Source organism: Caretta caretta, chromosome 1, assembly GCF_965140235.1.
Source record: "Caretta caretta isolate rCarCar2 chromosome 1, rCarCar1.hap1, whole genome shotgun sequence".
In the NCBI taxonomy this organism is placed as follows: Eukaryota; Metazoa; Chordata; order Testudines; family Cheloniidae; genus Caretta; species Caretta caretta.
In genome coordinates, this window is record NC_134206.1 from 290266149 (window position 1) to 290286385 (window position 20237).

Below are 20237 nucleotides of genomic sequence, written 5' to 3' on the forward strand. Positions count from 1 at the left end.
ATTATATGCATGCTGCTGACAGACACCACCACTAGGCTGTGTGTGCCTGCTGGAGGGGGAGGGGGGGGATGGTTATTTATAGTTTCTCTCATTGAAATCTACAAACATTGGTGCAGAATCCTTTTTGGTTTCAGTTGTATCATTTTCTTTCCTTAATGCTACTGCTTCCAATATTGGGGAAAAACTATCTGGGTGGTGATTTATTTAATTATATTTGGAAGACTACAGGTTGTTTATGAATCATTATGACAGAAGATACTAGGAAGATTTCTCAGCAGTGTTCTGGAAAGAAAGCACCCTCTTTCTTTTTCTTTCAATTTTATGAATCAAAACCAAGAAACATGGTGCAGTGTTATGGATTCATGTGAAAAGTGGTGCTGTATCCAAAATGGTTCACAGACTGCATCTTTTTCTTATGTAGGTTTCTGCCCAAATTAAAATCTCACATAGTTCAGCTTATTTTTAGTGATACCTTTGAAAGACAGAATTTAATAGAGCTGCTAAGATAAGGTTCTTTATTATTGTAGCACATATGGTATCATTTCATTAGTATATTACAATTCCTCTTAAGCCCCTAATTTTTTTTTAAAGCAAAGCTATGCGTTTGTGAAAGCATTGGCCAGAACAGCTGAACCGTGCAGTTTACAGTAAATGAAATTAGGTTAAGAGTGAAAGATCTGTGTTGTAGTAAATATCTCAAAGGTCTGCAAAGGACAGTTCCTCCATGTAAACAAACAATTCTCAGCCTTTCTGCAATTGCACATTTTTATTGAAAAAGATGGTTTAAATTTTCTCACCAGTTATTCACGCATTTTTCGTGCATCTGTTGTACAGTTTACTATAAAGGACACAATGTATGGTAGAGCATTCACTGTAGGTGGTGTTCACTGGAAAATTAATTTTAGGTAGAAAAAGTGTACATTCTCTATAATTTAATATTATACTCAGTTTTATAAAATGCATTCAGAAAACCAGATTGTTTGTTTTTAATTCATGAAAGCTTAGAGGTACCAGACAGTAGCTCCATGGTTTATGAATTGGAGAATTAACAAAATGTGTTCAGGTTTTCAACACTGAAACATTTGTTCTTCAATGTGTCATTTTACAAGGCACCCCAGGGTGAGGCAATACTGACTAATCTTACATAGATTGACTCATAGGTGTTGAACTGGGGGTATCTAGGTTGCCAGTAGCCCCAAATCTAATCATTTTCTATCTAGATCTCACTCCCTACTTTTTAAAAAAAATAGTTTGGTTTTAGGGCCATGTTAAGTGCCACTACTCTGGTATTTGGACACCATATTTAAGTATTAAAAAGATTCATTGTTGTCTATGAACAGTCTAGTTTTTCTGTGAAGCATGAGTATTTCCACATAGGACTGGTTATTTAGGGGATGGCTGGTGTGTGTGGATGTATAGCTTCATTTAACAGAAGTAGAGGTCTGCAAAGAAGTCTGTTTTGGATTTTCCATTGAAGATGTAAAACAAGCTCATCCTGATCTCTGGATGAAGGGAGTTCCAAAACCATAGGCACTCTGCCAAAGTAGGAATGGGGGGGGGAAGAGTACTGATTTTTTTTTTTTTAATCTTCTTAAACCACAAGGGCAGTATCTCAGTAGAAAGCAAAGCATTATTGCTCAGGTTGGAAAAAAGGTAAAATTATCAACCACCTTTATTCCAGTAGATAATCCTTTCACTGACTTGCCATTTTCTGCTGCACCAAATTAAAGTTCTTGCTCTCATCACCAGGGTCCTTCTTGACTCTGTCCACCTCTGTTTATCCACTCTTGTCTCCTGTTGTGTTTCTTCCTGTCCCACCTCCTCTACTCCCCCAAAGATGCTAGTTTGATCAGCCTGTTTGTCAAGTTCACCACAGATGTCTCTGATTTCTTTCATTCTGCCCTTTATGTACGGAATGCCTTGCTGGCATGAATATGTGAAGTCAGTGCCCTCTACCTCTTCTAATCCTTCCTCAAGACTTTCCTTTGCTGTAAATCCTAAAAGAAATAAGCCAACTGATTCTGGAAAGATTGAAACATCAGTCAGGCATAGCTGATATTTATTTAGTAGATATGTACATAAAAATCACCTTTCAAATAATTGGGAACCAACAAGCTGTGGACATAGCTGACCTATGCTACTATGGGATTTTATTACTGATACCTTCCCCCTCTCTCATCTCTATAGCTAAACAAAAATTTTCTGGCAGAACAGTTTATGGTTGTAAAATGCTGATTTAGCTAAATCAAGCTGCTTTTCAGGAATGTATTGATTTCACTGACATTTTTGATTAAAAAAAATATTGAAACATTTTGTTTTGATATGTTTGATGCATTCCATGTAAGATGGAAGCACTTTGGACTTTTATGAGATACTATATTAGTCAATATATAATATAATAGTTGAAAAAATTAAGTCAAAACAAAGGCTTCCAACTTATTGACATGAAGCACTTCAAAACATTAGGGGAGCAAAACATTTTGATAAGTCATTTTCAATATTTCAACATGAAATTTTTCACAATTCTGGGAATTTTTAAAATGTCAACTTTTTGATCCAGTTTGGGATGAAAGAAAATTTTAAAACATAGGAATTTCCCATGGAATGGAAATTCCATGTTTTGACCAAGTTCTACATATCTCCTGTACTTTGTAATATCTGCTTATTGCATTTTGTTTCCAGTTAGGAGCTTCAGGGCAAGGACTTTCTTCTACTATATCTTCATACGGGGTCTAGCACAATAGGCCCCTAATCTTGCTTGGGCGTTTGGGTGCTATAAATAATAAATATAGATTTAAAAATTCACTTTTAGACTTCTGTCATAAATATAAAGGGAAGGGTAACCACCTTTCTGTATACAATACTATAAAATCCCTCCTGGCCAGAGGCAAAACCCTTTCACCTGTAAAGGGTTACGAAGCTAAGGTAACCTAGCTGGCACCTGACCCAAAATGACCAATGAGAGGACAAGATACTTTCAGATCTGGAGCCAGGGGGAACAAAGGGTTGATCTGTCTGTGTGATTTTGCCAGGAACAGATCAGGAATGCAGACTTACAACTCCTGTTAAGTTAGTAAGTAATCTAGCTAGAAAATGCATTAGATTTCCTTTTGTTTAATGGCTGGTAAAATAAGCTGTGCTGAAGGGAATGTATATTCCTGTTTTTGTGTCTTTTTGTAACTTAAGGTTTTGCCTAGAGGGATTCTCTGTTTTGAATCTGATTACCCTGTAAGGTATTTACCATCCTGATTTTACAGAGGTGATTCTTTTACCTTTTCTTTCATTAAAATTTTTCTTTTAAGAACCTGCTTGCTTTTTCATTGTTCTTAAGATCCAAGGGTTTCGGTCTGTGTTCACCTGTACAATTTGGTGAGGATTCTTATCAAGCCTTCCCCAGGAAAGGGGGTGTAGGGCTTGGGGGGATATTTTGGGGGAAGATGTCTCCAAGTGGGCTCTTTCCCTGTTCTTTGTTTAAAATGCTTGGTGGTGGCAGCATATGGTTCAAGGACAAGACAAAGTTTGTACCTTGGGGAAGTTTTTAACCTAAGCTGGTAAGAATAAGCTTAGGGGGTCTTTCATGCAGATCCCCACATCTGTACCCTAGAGTTCAGAGGGGGGAAGGAACCTTGACAACTTCTCTTGACAATCTCTAGCCATTGTCATTCATTTTTTCACTGGGCAGCACTCCCTCAGTTACCAAACTATTTCAGCAGGGACGATTGCAACCTCCTCTGTCTTTATTGTTAGTATATTTTAAATGTGTTTGGAAATAAATGCTATTACTTTTCAGGCACCTACAGTCTTTTTTTAAAAAAAGAAAAGGAGGACTTGTGGCACCTTAGAGGCTAACAAATTTATTTGCACATAAGCTTTTGTGAGCTACAGCTCACTTCATAGGATGCATTCAGTGGAAAATACAGTGGGGAGATCTATATACACAGAGAACATGAAACAATGGGTGCCACAAGTCCTCCTTTTCTTTTAGCAGATACAGACTAACACAGCTGCTACTCTGAAACCAGTCTCTTTTTAGTTAATTACGTACGCAATGGCATACAAAATAGGCCGTTGTACAAAGTACCAATACATCTGAATGAATCAAGATGCATGAGACTGAAACCAAGTGTTGTTTAATGACTTGAGAACTCTGGGTGTCTGAATTTAAGATGGAGTTAAGATCAAGAAAGTGGAAAAAAAATTGTTCTATATGAAGTACTCTTCCATTCTGGAAGTGCACCGTGACTTTAATAAAATGCTTTCCCCCACCCTCATTAAATGTTTGTAATAATAGGCTCATGAGCTGTGTATTTATGCTCCATTCCTGAAATGGGCAAACCACTGCAACTACACAGAACACCACTGAAATCCATCCATGCACATTACAGTGCAAGATTGAGGGTCTAGAGTGGAAATCACGACTGTTGGAATCAACATCAGTAAGGCAGGATAAAAATCAAATCCCAAATCAGGATAAAAGCCAAAATACCAGATTTTGTTGTTGTTGTTGTGCAGAGTGGAAAGTTCACAAGTTGCTGGTCTGGTGATGTTGAAATGTTTGTTTCACTATTTCCAACAGAAAAAAACCTGACATTCCTGAATCAAAATATTTCATTTTGGTGTGTTGAACCAAATCAAAACATCTCATTTCAGCTTGGTTTGATATTAATCTGCCCCCCTCCTGAGCTGTCGTGATGCTTTGTTGAGGTCGGGGGGGGGGAATTTATAATATTTTTTAAAAATCATATTTTTCATTTAAATTAGATTTTTTATTTAAATTAATTTAAAAATAAATATGAAATTGACAGCCTATATTAATGACTAGTCTTATTATAATCTATTAAAATAATTTACATTAAATCAAGAAAATAATATTAAGTAGTATATATTTGCTGCCAAGTTTTAAAGAAGTCAGACAACTGAACTGGTGAAGTCACTAAGTATTTGGAACCAGAATTTGTTGATAGTTCAGTGGTTTGAGCATTGGCCTGCTAAACCCAGGGTTGTGAGCTCAATCCTTGAGGGGGCTGTTTAGGGATCTGGGGCAAAAATTGGGGATTGGTCCTGCTTTGAGCAGGGGGTTGGACTAGATGACCTCCTGAGTTGCCTTCCAACCTTGATATCCTATGATTCTATGAATACAGATTAATGTTGAACTGACCAGAAACTAAATATTTCATTTAGATTTTCCAACAGAAAACTAAAAATTTTTGCCAAAATCAACATTTTTCCACATAAAATTTCAATTTCCAGAAAGCTCATTTTCCATCCAAAAGTCATTTTGACGGAAAATTTCTGATCACTTCTAAATATCAGCAAGTTAAATTCCTGCTTTCATATTGGAATATTATTTTTTATAAAAATTGCAATCTCCTATTCCATATAGAACAAGCATATTTTTCTTCATTTTAATTTTCTGTCTTAGGTTACTTCAGAGGAATTTAACTGATGTAGTGTTATGAAGCATTCTCCCTAGAGATGGGTTGGTAAAGATTAGGTAGAAGGTGACCTTTGAGAGGAAATATATATATTGATCATGTCTATTTTGTCACATAAAAATGAGCTGCTTCCATTTAATGACATGCAATAAAATATTTACAAATATAATCTTAGTTGTACAAATCTGTGTGTGGTACATATAATACTATATGTTTATAAGAGTAATTTATGACTTGTAAGGAAAATAATGAGGTCAGCAAAAAAGGCACTATGAGTTGACACTACCCAAAGGGATTAAGATGAAAAAAAGTTTTTACAAATATATCAGGAGAAAACTCTGGAGAAATAGTTGGTCCATTAAGTAATAAGGAGGGAGGCCAAATCAGCAAAGATTCTAAGATGTGTTATTTACTAATGCATTTGTTTTGTTTGTAATGAAAAAAAATAGTTATGTCCAATTAGGAAATAATGAAAATCTTGTAGACACAAGGGTAAGAAAAAATAATTGCATGCACACAATTTTATATTTTTATGTGTGCATGTGTGTGTAGTTTTTCGAAGTATTCTCGTATCTGTTTTACCATTCACTATGTTGACAAGGCTTTCATTGCTTTTTCATTGTCCATAACCCTTTATTTTTTTCAAAAAACCAGTTAGATCAGTATCACGTTTAAAAGTCACACATCCCAGGAAAATCCCAAAGAACTGGGCTTCTACCAGAGCATTTCTGCAACAACAAAAATTTGGTACCTATCATTAAGGCCCCAGTTCAGAAAAACATCCCAATTAGGGAAAGTGCTTACACACAAATGAGAATATGCTTATGTACTTTCCTGAATCAGAGTCTAAAAGAAAAGAAGAGCCATCCTGGCAATTACTGTCCTGTAAAAGAGATTTTTGATTCCTAATAAAATACAGAAAATGGTAGAACCATGCACAATAAGCAGGAAAGAATAGAGCTCTTGGGACAGCTGAAAAATCATCCAGTAGCCTCCTCTGGTTTCTCTCAGAGTAGTGATTGCAGCTACTTAAACAACTGTATGTATCCTTGCCAAGCTTCACGGCATCAAAAGTCTCTGACACATCTAAAAAAACCAATATGGACGCTTGATCTTGATCCTCTGCCAGAAGGGCGTCATTGACCCACAAGGCCAGTGCAATCTCCTCACCATAAACATGGCTAAAATGGATTGACAAGGAAATCTGAAGACTCTCGGTATTTCCCGGGTTGCTTTGCTGCTATTTCCTCAGAAATCTTTCCTAAAAAATGGAAGATTAAAGACAGGGTAATAATTGATGACATGATTGGTATTGAGACTTGAGCATGGGCCAAATCACATGCTTTCCTGAAGGAATGTTGGCAAGTTGCCCATTTGAAAAAGATAATGACAATTCCGTCAATGATGGATCCAGTGCCTCCCTCTTTGATTTCATCATTCTGTAAGGGCAAGGCTCCAAACAGCAGTTAATAGCTCAACATTTCACAAGTACTTTCAGGACCTCCATGAATAACACTGGCTGAAACCCATGTTTCCCCAACCCACCACACACACACACAGCCCATAACTTGTCACAACTCAGCAATTACAGAGACAGACCACCCAAATCCCACACACTGTGATATGCTCAAATCTGCAACCAGAGGACATCAGACTGACTACTGCCTAGAATAGTTCCATTATTTGGAACTTCGGGCTATGGGAGCTGACAACAGGACTGGAAAAGAGGTAAGCAGATAGCCTCTCATCAGCTTCCAATGAAAACAAAACAATCTCTTGTCAGTGGGTCTGTCTACGACATTGTAGCTGTGTTGATAAACTATGTCTGGTCAGTCTCTTCAAAATGTGGGTACTGCTACAACCAGGAGGGATAGGATGCCCCTAATAAGGAGAAAATAAAAAAAAAAAGAGGAGTGGAAATTCTGATTTAAAATTGAGAAAGAAACTGATCTGTCTGATGAAGTACTTAGAGCAGTGGTTCTCAACCTTTTTTCATCTGTGGATCTCTAGAAAATTTCAAATGGAGGTTTGGACCCCTTTGGAAATATATTCTCTGTTGTATAGCTGATTTCTGTTCAGTCAGTTTTCTGTCTTTCGCCGACCCCTTAGACATATTCCATGGACCCCCAGGGGTCCGCAGACCACAGGTTGAGAAGCACTGTCTTAAAGAATAATCTATTTCCCCTTTAGAGTTTCTTTGGATGGCCTTTTCCATGGCAGCTTCCAGAATTTTATTAACATTTACAAAATGTATGGCTTATGACAAACATTGTCCTATTCCTCCCTGCCACTTCCCTCCCATTCCCCAGAAATCTAATACTTCTTCTATCTTTTAATCCCCCAATGTAGCACATGTGCACCTTAGCACCAACTGATCAAATTAACTGCAACCTTGGTTAAAAATGTCAGAATAGACCCTCACTAATTTTAAAATAGAAGAAAATGAACAGGACATGGAGTATATGAAGCCATGTTAAATGTATTCCCAAAATGGAGGAGAAGGGGTGATAGATTAATAATTAATGTTTTAAATGAACAATGCTGACATTGTCAAGTGAACCATTTATCTTTTGGACACAAATCTGCCTTTAAAGTTTTATACAGCTTTGTTTAAATTTTTGCTTTTAAGTTCACAGATCCTATGTTGGGTTTTGTCCATTAGAAAAATTGTGGTTTTTTGTAAAGGTACAGTGGAGCTGTCATTTAAGCATCATGTTTTACTTCATTATTCTGCAAATGAAATGTTCAATTTCTTTGTGAATGGAGATAAGAGACTGTAAAACATCTGAAGTAATGGAGCAATATTGTGCCATACGTAAAATTTGGTAAGGTTTGGATAGATTTGTTATGAAATGGGACAAGTTGATTCTTAGATGTCCTAAAAGTGGATCTGAATTTCTTTCCTTTTTTTTCTTTTCCCCACATTTGTGTTGGGGAGGTTGGGAATTGGTGAGTGAACCCGATTTATTGCATATTTTCTATGCAGCATCATTTTATTTATTTTGTGTGATCAAATGCTTTATGGTCCTGCCCACAAAACTATATCCCTCTGTACTCTTTCTCTCTGATCTCTTGCTTCCACTACCTTAATATAATTATTTTAAAATTATGAAAATGCTTTTCAGATGATAAAATCAGGTATGCAGATAGTTCAGTTTTTTTCCCTACCTTCATATAATGTAAAATCTAAATCCTTTAAAACATATTTTTCATTTTAAAATATTCCCCCTCAAAACTAGCATTTCTACTCTTTTGTCGTCTTGTTCAGTGCAAATCACAAAGGAAATGAAAGATGTGTAAGGGAGGGGGGGAAAAATCCCTAAATTTGCTGAAATGCATGGCTCTTTGCCTAGAACAGAAACCAGCGCTCCGTGCGCAGCAGGGGAATGTGAGAGAATGGCTCCGTCTAGTATCATTGTTCGCATTTTATACTATTTGATGCTTTGTAGTTGCTAAAGGAACATTGCATTTTAAGCCATTGATCTCATCCTGCAAGTGGTGGTTGTAGCAGTAGTGAATGACACAGCTTTGCTGGATGACATGAAGCTGATCTCTGCATCAGCCAAGAGGAATTAAGCTTTGTCACTCCCCACTGGGACTACCTTTCTTCTGGTATGTGAGCGAGGAATTCATATGCTTCTGCTGCATCCAGCAGAGCAGAGCCAAGAGTATACTTTACCACTGAAGGCAGTAAGCAAGAATGATAGCTGTCTCTTTTAAATGCCGCTGTCAGATTCTGAGGAGACTTGCTAAAGGTATTGTGCTTTCCTTGTTATTCGTTCAATGGCTCTGTTGCAGCATTCCATGAATATAGCCTAATGGTTTTACTTTCAAATATGACTGCCCTTACAATTTATTGTCAGACAACAAAGAACTCTGTGAATATACAGGTAAGGATTTTAATTGAAAGAGTCCCATGTCCCGTGATGTGTTCATATTAGAAGCATAAGATAGATTTATGATTTCATGCCTTAAAAGGGAATTTGTTTTTAAGTCAAGTGCTAAAGTTATTATGGGGTATTATTGTTTTTGTATTCTTGCTAACTCTTCAATAGAAGTCTTGCATGTGTTACTATATATTGTATGTTACTGAAAGCAGCTAGATCTAGAACCTGTATCAAAGATGGAATTTTTGAATTGTTGGTGTATTAGTATTTATACTCTCTCATAAGGTGTTTCTCTGCATGTTTATAATATCTGAGCAAAAAAATGAGTTGTACATGTCTAAATATGGGGGGGCTTGATAAATTGATGGCTTTGATATGTTGTTACCCTTGTGAAGTTAATTTGCCCATTATAGAAGCATTCCTTTTATGTTGTCATGAATCACTGTTGCCTTCAGTTTGATCTGTCAATACTCTGAAATGCTATTTGAACCTTATTTTGTGTCCTATTTGTTTTTTAGAGCAGCTATTTTTAAACCTCCTTGGGAAAAAATGTTCCTTTTCCAAAATGAGTAAAATTTAGTTTGTAAAAAATAGCATTTTATATATTAAAAATGCCAATTACTATTACTATCAAATCCTTGTACCATCTCTGGGTAAAATATCAATGCTAAAGAAAAGTTTTTTGTAGTAACTTCTAACATTATAGTAACAATGTGTAGCTGCAAGAAAATGAGAAGCTTTTGTTTTCAGACTTAGTTGTGTGAAACAATTAATGGTTATTACTATATTTGAAGAACTGTAAAGTCCTAAATGTTAATGAAACTGTTTGTATGAGCTCAGCTTGAAATATCAAAATTCTTTAGTTAGTCAGCAGTACAGCTCAGAATCAATTAATATTTTATTTTGTAGCAGCATGAAAGCAAATGTGTGTGATAGGTCTAGAACAATAAGGGGGAAGAGGAGAATTTTGTAATCAAACTTACCTAATGCATTTTCCTACTGTGTAAAATGTAATGTAAAGGCATTAGAATATACTTTTTTTTATAGCACATATCTTAAAATAATCTATTCTTTGATTGAGGGGCTCTCTCCTTCAAATCTGTGCCTGGTAATGTTTAATTTAGTTTAGTAAGTTTATTCTTCATTTATCAGATTGAAATTCAGTGTTTCTTTTGTTGTTTTGAGTTAAGGGAATAATCCTTTTTTCTAGTGAACTCTGTATAAGGCAGATTTTGGCACAATAATTTAGTCTGTTAGTGTTGAGAGTTGTTACGCCACTTAAATACAGTTACCTCTGGAATTAATATTCTCATATATCATACCCATCTTAATTCTTTTACACTTCCCATCACTTAGCAGAACACAAGCTGATTTTATTCTCTGAAATAATTTTAACTCTGTTCACTCCTTGCCCCAGTAAGAGTTGGTATGAAACCATTGGTTGTCTGCTTTGAGAGAAGTGTGCACTACACTTGTCTGCCATCACTGCTATTAACAAACCATATGCAAAAAGAGAGAGAGAGATCCTCTTCTATTGGCTTCCAGTGCAACACATTTGAATCTTACTCTCTTAATCTTTGTATCTTTTATTTCCATTTCAGTATTTAAGACATCTGATAACCTCATAACATTTTTTGGTTTTGACTGATGCTCCCCAATTAATTTTCCAGCAGCTTGTGTTTGTTTGTTTGGTTTTTTTTTCCATATAACTCAGCTCATTTAAAAAACAAAAAACCTGTTCTCCAGACAATAAGCTTAACTTTGATGAAAAACAGTATGTGACCACAACAATATCCTGTCCACATGTTGTGAAAGAAGAAAATATTTTTCAAAGGTGTAGTTAGAAGACAATATTTTTGTCAGGAGGGAAAAACATTCTAATTTTTTTTGTTGGTATCAATTTCTGTTGTGCTAAATCCAAGGCCAAAACCATTATTGTTCAGATAGACATCATAATTTTTGTAACTGAACCTTTATGCCAAATATTATTTAACAATCTAGACAACTTGTTAAATTGTTCAAACCAGTTTAGAATAATTGTTCAGATGTAATTTGATGGATGCAGTATTCTCTGCTAGAAGAAGAGAATGAATGATAGACACAAATGAAGCTCTTCACTGTGTTTGCAGGGCTCCTTGGCTTGGATGAAAAACGTTTGGTGTCTGACTGCAAAAAATAGGCCTGTGTTTCTATCATTGGGAGTCTTTTGTTGCTAGCATTTCCCCACCATGTTCTCATTTTTGATTAGGCCTTTATTCTAATAGTTAAATTCTCCGCATTCTCTGGCTCTGATTTTACTTGTCAGCCATCAGTTACGGATTCGTCAACATAATCAAGATGTCAGAGAACAATGATAGGTTTTTATTTCATCTATCTGGTCATAATATGCAAATAACTCTCCCATATGTAGTCAACAGTCTTTTGCTTTCTGCCTTCTCCTTCACTCTTGATCAAGCATAGCCTTTGCCACTGGATCCTCCACTTACTTGGCCCAATTCCATAGTTAAGCAGGCTATATCCCTTCTGTGAAGGCTTTGCTCCTGTTTAACTCTGTCTGTCTTTTCTGTATACCAATACTCATCCTCTATGAAGTCCAAAAGGTCATTTCTTAGTCCTTTCTACTCTTCTTCTAACTACCTTCAACTCTCATGTGGAAATGATATATGTATGACATATACTTAATTACTATATCATGTATTTTTAGTAAATGCTAGACGTGTATGGTAAATTATAGCATGAAAATTACCACTTTCACATTAGTTTGTGAGTCAATATATGATCTCATGTAAAATGTATATAGTATTCACATATAAGTTGCATATACATTTTAGTTCCACTTAATCCTATTAGTCACCTAAACATTAACTTTAGCTATCACTACCTGGTGCTCAGCTGTGTATATCTTTTGACACTTTTAATGTTTCCCTTCTATCTTGATAAAATAAATTTGTAACTTCATCCCTGTTTCTTTCAGCTAAATATCTTTGACTGAATTGTTTCTGCTGAGCAACAGGAGAAACTCCAAACATAATTAGTCTCATTTGCCACTCTAACAGGTTAGAGGGATGCTGAGGCAGTATTCTGGGTAATTCTATTATGCTCCCCTCCTTCCTGTACCCCAGCTTAATTCTTTGCTGAAACAGAGGCCAGAGTTCTGTCTTTTCAGAACTTTTCAGATAGCTTTAAACAGAGTCAAATTCAGGCCTATTGTATGTAAAAGCCTGAATGTAGCCATTAACAGTTCCCAGTTAGCTTCAAAGACAGAGTACCATAACATTTTTTTTTTAGCAAACGGACGTTTAATACACACACAAACATTGTAAATGGTATTTGGAATACTCACAAAAAACTTTTTGAACAAAATCTAAAAAACAGTAAATCTGCTGGTGTTCTTTGTTGCAGTTACACGTTTAAATGCAAGGTTTCAGCATAACGTTTACACTTCTATACATCAGCACATGCATATAAACACATTCCCCTCTAATCTTCTCGCACAGAGGATTTCTCAAACTCTAACATGTAGCCATAATATTTAGTGTGTGTGTCACCTGGATTCTTCAGAGCTTGAGGGTTGATCTACACTGAAATGTTATATCAGCGTACTTGTGTTGTCCCGGAGTGTTAAAAAAACAAAACAAAACCCCAAAACAACCGCCCCCCCCATAAGTGACTGACATAGCTATGCTGACAAAGCCCCCAGTATAGACACAACTATGTTGATGGAAGAGGGCTTCTGTCAACATAGCTCAGCAGTTCTCACCCCGTGGGCCGCATGTGGCCTAGTTAGCACACAGCTGCAGCCCAGCTCATCTGTGTGCTAAAAGCCAGCCTGCATGGTGGGGTCTGAGTTCCCGGCTGCCCGGTGCAGTGGGGTCTGGGCTGCCTCAGCGCAGCAGAGTCAGGGCTGCTGGCCCGCCCCCCGGGGTCAGGGATCCGAGGCTGTCACCCGGCCTTGCAAGCTCCAGAGGTCCGGGGAAGCTGCCTGGCCCCACAAGCTCCAGGGGTCTGCGGCTCCCGTAAATTTCGGGGTCCGAGGTTGGGCAGCTAGCCAGCCCCCATATGCAGCCCACAATGATAAATAAGTTGAGAACCACTGATGTAGCTAATGTTGTTTGGGGAATTTGTGTTCCTAACACTAACAGAAAAACTCATTCTGTAGGCTGCGTCTACACTAGAGGGCAGTACTGGCATAGCTATGCCCATGTAGGCTCTGTAGTGGAGACATACCCCAAGAAGAATGGTAGCATCTCTGTTCTTTTCCAGAGCCAAACAAAAGTCTGGGGATCCTTATGGCTAGCAGCATTCCAGTCCTTGGGTTAACAGCTGACTGGTCTCTTCAGTTCTTGGTGAAACAGGAAATTTGTAGCCTTATCCAAAGTGATACAGGTATTGGAATCCATCCCACACAGCAGATACGTCTCTTGGTCCTTTGTCAATCAGTCACTGAGTCCAGTGGGCTATTTAAACTCCTATATTTATAACTTTCCCATCCCCACTCACCTCTCAGACGGTGAGTGTGTGGAACCTACAATACTGCTTGCCCTCAATGAAAACCTCCCATATACCTTCAGAAACTGTCACTGAGCATGTTTATTAGCTGCCAGACCCTACTTCTGGATGTTTCCTGGCCTTTCTAGCGGAGTTGCCCAGCCCTGCTCTTTGCATGTGTGCAGAGACACTGTGTATTCAACCTGAAATCCTTGTTTCGTTCTCAGTGTTTCTCTTTCTCTCTTAGGACTTAAAAATCAAATGCTGCAGTATAAAGCATCTGTGTTACATGACTGCTGTCCTAAGCCTTGGTGTCACTTCTCCTCCCACCTGTCTTATATCTGTCTTAGCTATATTAATGCTTAATCGTCAACCGGGCCTTCATCCTTTTCCCTTGACTAATGCAGCTCCCTCCTCTATTGCTTGCGTGAGCTATAATTCCAGACTCCATCATGTCCATATTACTTCCACCTGCCTTCTTATGCTTACAGAGCATTCTGCCCATAACACCAATAACTTTTTCCTCAAACATTTCCAGTAGTTCCCCATTCAATTCAGGCTCCCATTCAACGTTAACTACCTTCCTTATTTTTAAAATCCACGGTTGCCTTTTCCCACTATTCTTCACAGACTTTGCCACTCTGCTCCCCTCCCTGGTCCTTCTGCATATCTGCCATTGACCAGCACATATCTAGCACTGACCAGTGTATTACCTTCACATCATTTTGCTTCATTTGGTGCAAAAGTCACTATAGCTGCAGAAGCTGCTATCTAGAACAGCCTTCCTTTCTGTCACTCTGAATCTCCCTTATACCTCTCGACACACCAAGGGGCAAATGTGGGACCCAACATATGGCAGCATGGGGGGAACACAATTATTCATGAGGAAAACTTAATATGCTATGGGGTGATATTTTGCAGACATGGTCTTTGACAGTGATTTTTAAAACAATACTGGAGTGAAAATTGTTGAGTAGTTTTGGACTACATGGGTACAAAGTGGTTTCCAAGTTCCTAAGGTTTGCAGGGGAGGAGTTCCCACATTTTGATCTTTTAAAGTACGCAAGACAGGTCATTGGAGTAGTGTCTAGTCACAAGTTACAGAATGTGGAGTTTAAATGGATTGTTGCCAATTTGTTGCAAACTTACAGAACTCTGAAGTCTTGGGGAGAAGCTGTTTCTTTTTATTTTATTACTGATCTTTTTTATAAAAAAGTAGAAAATTTTACTCCGTCCTACCAAGTTTAAAGGTTGCAGACTGGATTCCATTAACTAGTAATAGAGTTTAAGGTCCTCATATAAAGTCAGGATCCAAAAAAAACTATAAGGATCTAAACCAGCTCTCACTGAAGTAAATGGAAAGACTCCCATTGACTTCACTGAGAGTTAGACTGGGCTCTAAAAGAATGCTAAAATTGCACAGTTGAGTACTTGAAAATTGGGGAGCACCACAGTTGAGGTTAACTCTGCTGCTTTGTGCATATGCTTAGTCTTAAATTACCTGACAACATAGTATTTCTAAGATAATACAATATGAAACCAATTTTTCCTCAACCTTAAATGTACATTTATAGCACTTTGCAGTATTGTGTTATTCTGTGCATGCCAAAGAGTTTGTGAAAGCCACTTATGTGAAGTGCATACAGTAAACCATAATTACACAGTATAGTGCATGTTATACAGCACATAGCAATGATGAAAACTTGCTGCCATTTGTAGGCCACTGAAGTTCAAAGCTAAATAAGTTTCATGGTTAACTGCCTCATCCACCAAACAGCACATTAAGAAGGTTTCACTGTAAATTTGTGCTCAGCCAAGTTTCTCTGTTGTCATCATATTCCAAATACTTCGAGATGAGGCTAAAATGAAGGGCAGAGTGATGAGCTGTTCTGGAGTACAGAGCATGCCTTTGCTCCACAGATTTGCAGTGGAGAAGCTCCTATCTGATGACCTCTTATAGTATGTATGACAGGTCACTGGGGTAGCATCTAGCCAAAAACTTCTAGAATATGGTATTTAAATGGACTATTGCCAATGTTTTGCAAGCTAACAGAATTTTGAATTTCTGGAGAGAAGCTGTTTCCTTTTATTTTATAATTCCTTGTCTTTTTTCTTTTTAAAAAGCATAGCAAGATTCATGTGAGGCAGTCAAGATGGTCAGGCACTTACAGAGGGGATAGCAGAATTGGATTCAGGCCACAGGCACTGACTTTTGGGTTTGCTGGTGAGTGCTCCCTTCCTCTCCTTCCTCCCTGTGCGAGCAGTGGGCAGGGCCTTGGGGCAGGGAAGAGGCCAAGCAGGGGCGGGGCCTTGGGGCGGAGTGTGGGAGGGGCCTTGGAGGGAAGAGGCCGAGCAGGGGCGGGGCCTTGTGGCAGAGTGACAGGCAGGGCTACGGTCCAGACTCCAGAGCCCACAAAAGATTAATGCGGCCCTGTGGGTGCTTAGCACCCCTTGTATTTTTTTTTTTTAAGATGGGTTCTTAAGCCCTGGAGCACCAATGGAGTCAGTGCCTCTGATTCAGGTTATGTTTGGTTTTAATTTTTGTACGAGTAACCACAATAACTGATCTTTATGGCACAGCAGTTACAGTAGCACTGAAGAGCCTCTCTGACCAAAGCCTCTGGAAATAAAGCATATTTTCCTTTACTGCAAGCCACGATTTTTACCAGACTCCATAGCTTAATTTCCAGGTTGTTTTCCTACGTATATAAAAAAACTTTTTTCAGCATACTGTGACTAAAGTCTGTGTACAGTAAATAAAGTCCCTAACAATGCTCTTGATATTTCTGTTGGTGCAAGAGCATGGGTTAATTTTTTGCAATGTGTTCACAGGTCAGGTGCCTGATTTCAGGGTTTGAAACATTTACCTGACAGTTAACTGGGCAAAGACTGAGTCCACTAGTCAGGTTGCAAAATACCCTTGGCAGTATGCCTAGTCAAAGCCACGCCCTTATTTATTACTTATTATCAAGTAATAAAACAGATGTATCTCATCACAGAGTGTCATTTTCTGAGCTTTCTTCAGGGTTTGTTTCCTTTCCACTGCATTATATTTGTTTGTCTTGCTTTCCTAACCTTTTGTTGTCTCCTTCTGTCTTCTCTCTCCTTTTCCCACTGCCCACTAAATTCTGTCTTTCCCAATAACGTGCCTCTCTTTTCAAACCTTTCCATCTCTCTCTCTCTCGTTATTCCTCTAAACCCCACACCTATTGACATTTTCACTCTCATACACCTTTATGTGTATCACTTCATTCACTCATGCATGGGACTTGGAAGTCCTATCAGACACCTAACTAGCCAGAGGACTAAACCTGCTAGCTGAAGATGAGGAACCCATTATGTATGTTAATATCTATGTGAGAAGCAAATCCCACTCCATTCTTAGCTGCTGGGAGAGAGGATCTCTCCTGAGTAGGGACAACTAACTCAACTAGTGCGATGATTTTGTGATTGAAAAGTACTGTTCACTAAGATTGTGTCACGTGTCTAAAGTTCTACAGAAGCAGTGGAAATATCTGCATAAATAAAACAAGAACTAAAGTTCAACCAATAAATTCAATTAATTTTACTCATAGCCAGTAGGAATCAGAATGTTTAGCTTTGGTCTCCAAAGTTAAAGTTAACATGTTACATTGTACATGTGAACTCCATCCACATGACACATCAGGACATAAGTGCTGGAACTATGTATGTAGTTTGAATTAGCATCAGCATTTCCTAAAGGTTCTGTGAAATAGCCATTTTAACATTTAAAATGTTGGGTTCAAGGGTTCACTGTTGCTACTGATGCCACCTGCTGTTAATCATATAATGAGCTGACATTGACAAGGCTATATGCTGAGACAACATAATATGGGGGGAAAGTGACTCATTAAGGTTTGGCTTAAAAATCTTCAAAAGGATAAAATGAAAAGGGTGATAAAGGATTTAGAACAGATGAACAGGGGGACATATATTTTCCCCTAGAATTTCCACTGTTTCTGAGCATCATATTATATTGATTATAGCAGCTAATTACTAACATGTACATGGAAAATGATCCTGAATATAAATTCTAACTTAGCAGCCTTTTATTTTTAGTATATTTTTTGTAAAAAAAGAGAGGCTCATCAAAATTAAAAAAAAAAAAAAGCATGAAGCCTGCATTGGAAGAAAGAAGAGTATGTGGAATAACAATATTTAAAATTTGTCACACACAGATAATTCTAAACATAGGACCAAATTTAGAAAGATAGGGACCCAAGTTACATTTTCAAAAAATTGCACATGTTGGTTGAGTTTTGTAAATAGGTACTTAGGTGCACAATTATTTGATTTGCATGCTCAGTTGGGCTTTTGCACATATATCAGTGGGTTTGAGAGCAGCTGCCTAAGTATTTTTACATATATATTTTAAGTGCCCACATTTGTAAATCTAGGCCCATAGTGTTTCTGGTCCCTTTTTTGTTGTTGGAATAGGATAGTATAGAGAATAGAGGGTTGGAGCAAAATTTTGAAATTTCATTTGCAGCTGGTACATAGGAATTGCCACATAGGCTGAAATAAATGGACCACACAGAGTTCAGTAGCCTTTTCTCAGCAATGGCAGATACTTCCGAAAAAGGTGCAAGAAAGCCTGTAGGGGATAATCATGGAATAACAATGGGAGAAGTTTCTTTATAACCTCTCTGTTAGTGTTTGGTTTATACCCTGTATTATAAAAATTTGTCCCTTTTTAAAAATATGATTTTTATCTTCTTTAAAGCACTGTGGATATTCCCTTTATTCATATCTAATCCTTTTTGGAATCCCATTAAGCTCCTGGCCCCATTGATACATTGTGGCAGTGAGTTCCACAGGTTAATTATATTTTATGCAAAAAGCATTTATTTTATCAGTTTTAAATATGTTACTTTTCAGTTCCATTGGTCGTTTCCAAAAAGGAAGTTCTTTTGAGGTTGGTGAATGCTCATACAATTCCTGCTGCACCATTCCAGCAAGTAACATGGGTTGTCTTTTCTGGAAACATTACTTGTGTTACATTCCAGGAGTAATGGGAGCCTGGATTCTAGACCCCACCTTGCTCTTAAAAAGCCTATCTTATTCAGAGATTTGAACATGCTTCAGAAAGTTGGATAAGTATGATGATTTTTATTGCCATTTCTCAGATGAGGAAATAGAGGTAGAGTACTCATGTGACTGGCTCAATGCCACACAGCCAGTCAGCAGCCGTCAGGGTTAGACTCCAGGCCTCCTGGCTCCCATTCCTGAGATGGCCACTAGCTTGGTAGATGATAGCACATTACATGATTACTGTCCTGGAGTTTTCTTTCTTCCTTCTCCCTTCCATTTGCACTTAAAATGCTGTTTGCTTGAAAGAATTGTTTTAAGGAAGCTTTGAAACCCACAATCTTTGCTTTGTGGCAGCTGAAGGAGAAGGAAAGAAATAATTTTTTCTTAAGAAAATGTTCCTGCTGTAATTGCTGTTTAGGATTTCCAGCCCTGCCCATGTGAAGAACAAAAGAAGCAGATTTATTGTATTTAATGAGTACTAGTAGTTTGCAAGCATTGTCTTTTTGTTCACAAGAACACTTCGATTATGTTATGAAAAGTAATGGAGGAGGGAAAAATTGTTTTGTTTCCCTCTCTAACCTGACCATACTTCACAAGTTCAGACAACAAATTTCTTGGCCAATGATATACTTAAGAATTGCAAACTGCTTCACATTAATAATTCAGGACATTTTAATTTGCAGTTATACACTACCCAAGCTTGGTGAAAGTTTGACAGCGAGCAAGAAGTGAAATACATCCCTTGTCAGACACACAGTATTTCAAAGCAGATGACAGGTGGCTGATATACTCCAGTAGATAAGAAAAAGTATTTATATTAATATACATAATAAATGCAGAGATCTTTTGAGGACACTAGTTCAAAATGGAATGCAGAATTGCATGCTTTCATATGGATTGCAAAGTTGGTTTCAAATTGAGGAAGGATGGTCCAGAGGTAAGAGTACTTGTCTAGGACTTCAGAGATATGGGTTCAAGGCCTTGTGCCACCATAGACTTCCTGGATGGTCGTTTAGCCTCTCTCTGCCTCAATTTCCTTTCTGTAAAATAGCACTCTCCTACCTCATATGGCTGTTGTGAGGATAAATACAGTAAAGTCTGTGACTGCTCAGATATTATGGTAATGGGAGCCAGAAAGTACCTAAGAGGAGAAAGTTGTTTAGAATATTGTTTTATTGATCTGGTAAATGTTGGGCTTGGGTGAAGGTGGCCCATCTGAGCTTTAAATAATAGGGGCCTAGAGTTGGCATACTGATGTTGTTATACATGCATCTTTCTGGGTTCTGGTCTGAACCTATCACTCCAGTGACGAAAAGTGACCCGTAAACATTTAATGAATTTATCCTCACCATCAATGCATGTTAGGGAAGTTTGC

The 20237-nt window shown here is 37.8% G+C and overlaps 1 protein-coding gene across 11 annotated transcripts in view; it reads left to right on the top strand.

Moving 5' to 3' along the window:
* GRIP1 (glutamate receptor interacting protein 1) overlaps positions 1 to 20237 on the top strand; it is a 560288-nt gene that overhangs the window by 314854 nt on the left and 225197 nt on the right. The window contains exon 1 of one of the 11 annotated variants that reach the window (XM_048835828.2): positions 8826 to 9190. The exons of the other annotated variants lie outside the window; for them this stretch is intronic. Within the exon in view, the coding sequence (XP_048691785.1) occupies positions 9136 to 9190 (55 nt within the window). The 5' untranslated portion in view covers positions 8826 to 9135. Of the gene's footprint in view, positions 1 to 8825; positions 9191 to 20237 lie in introns of those variants that run through there. 11 annotated transcript variants of the gene reach the window in all.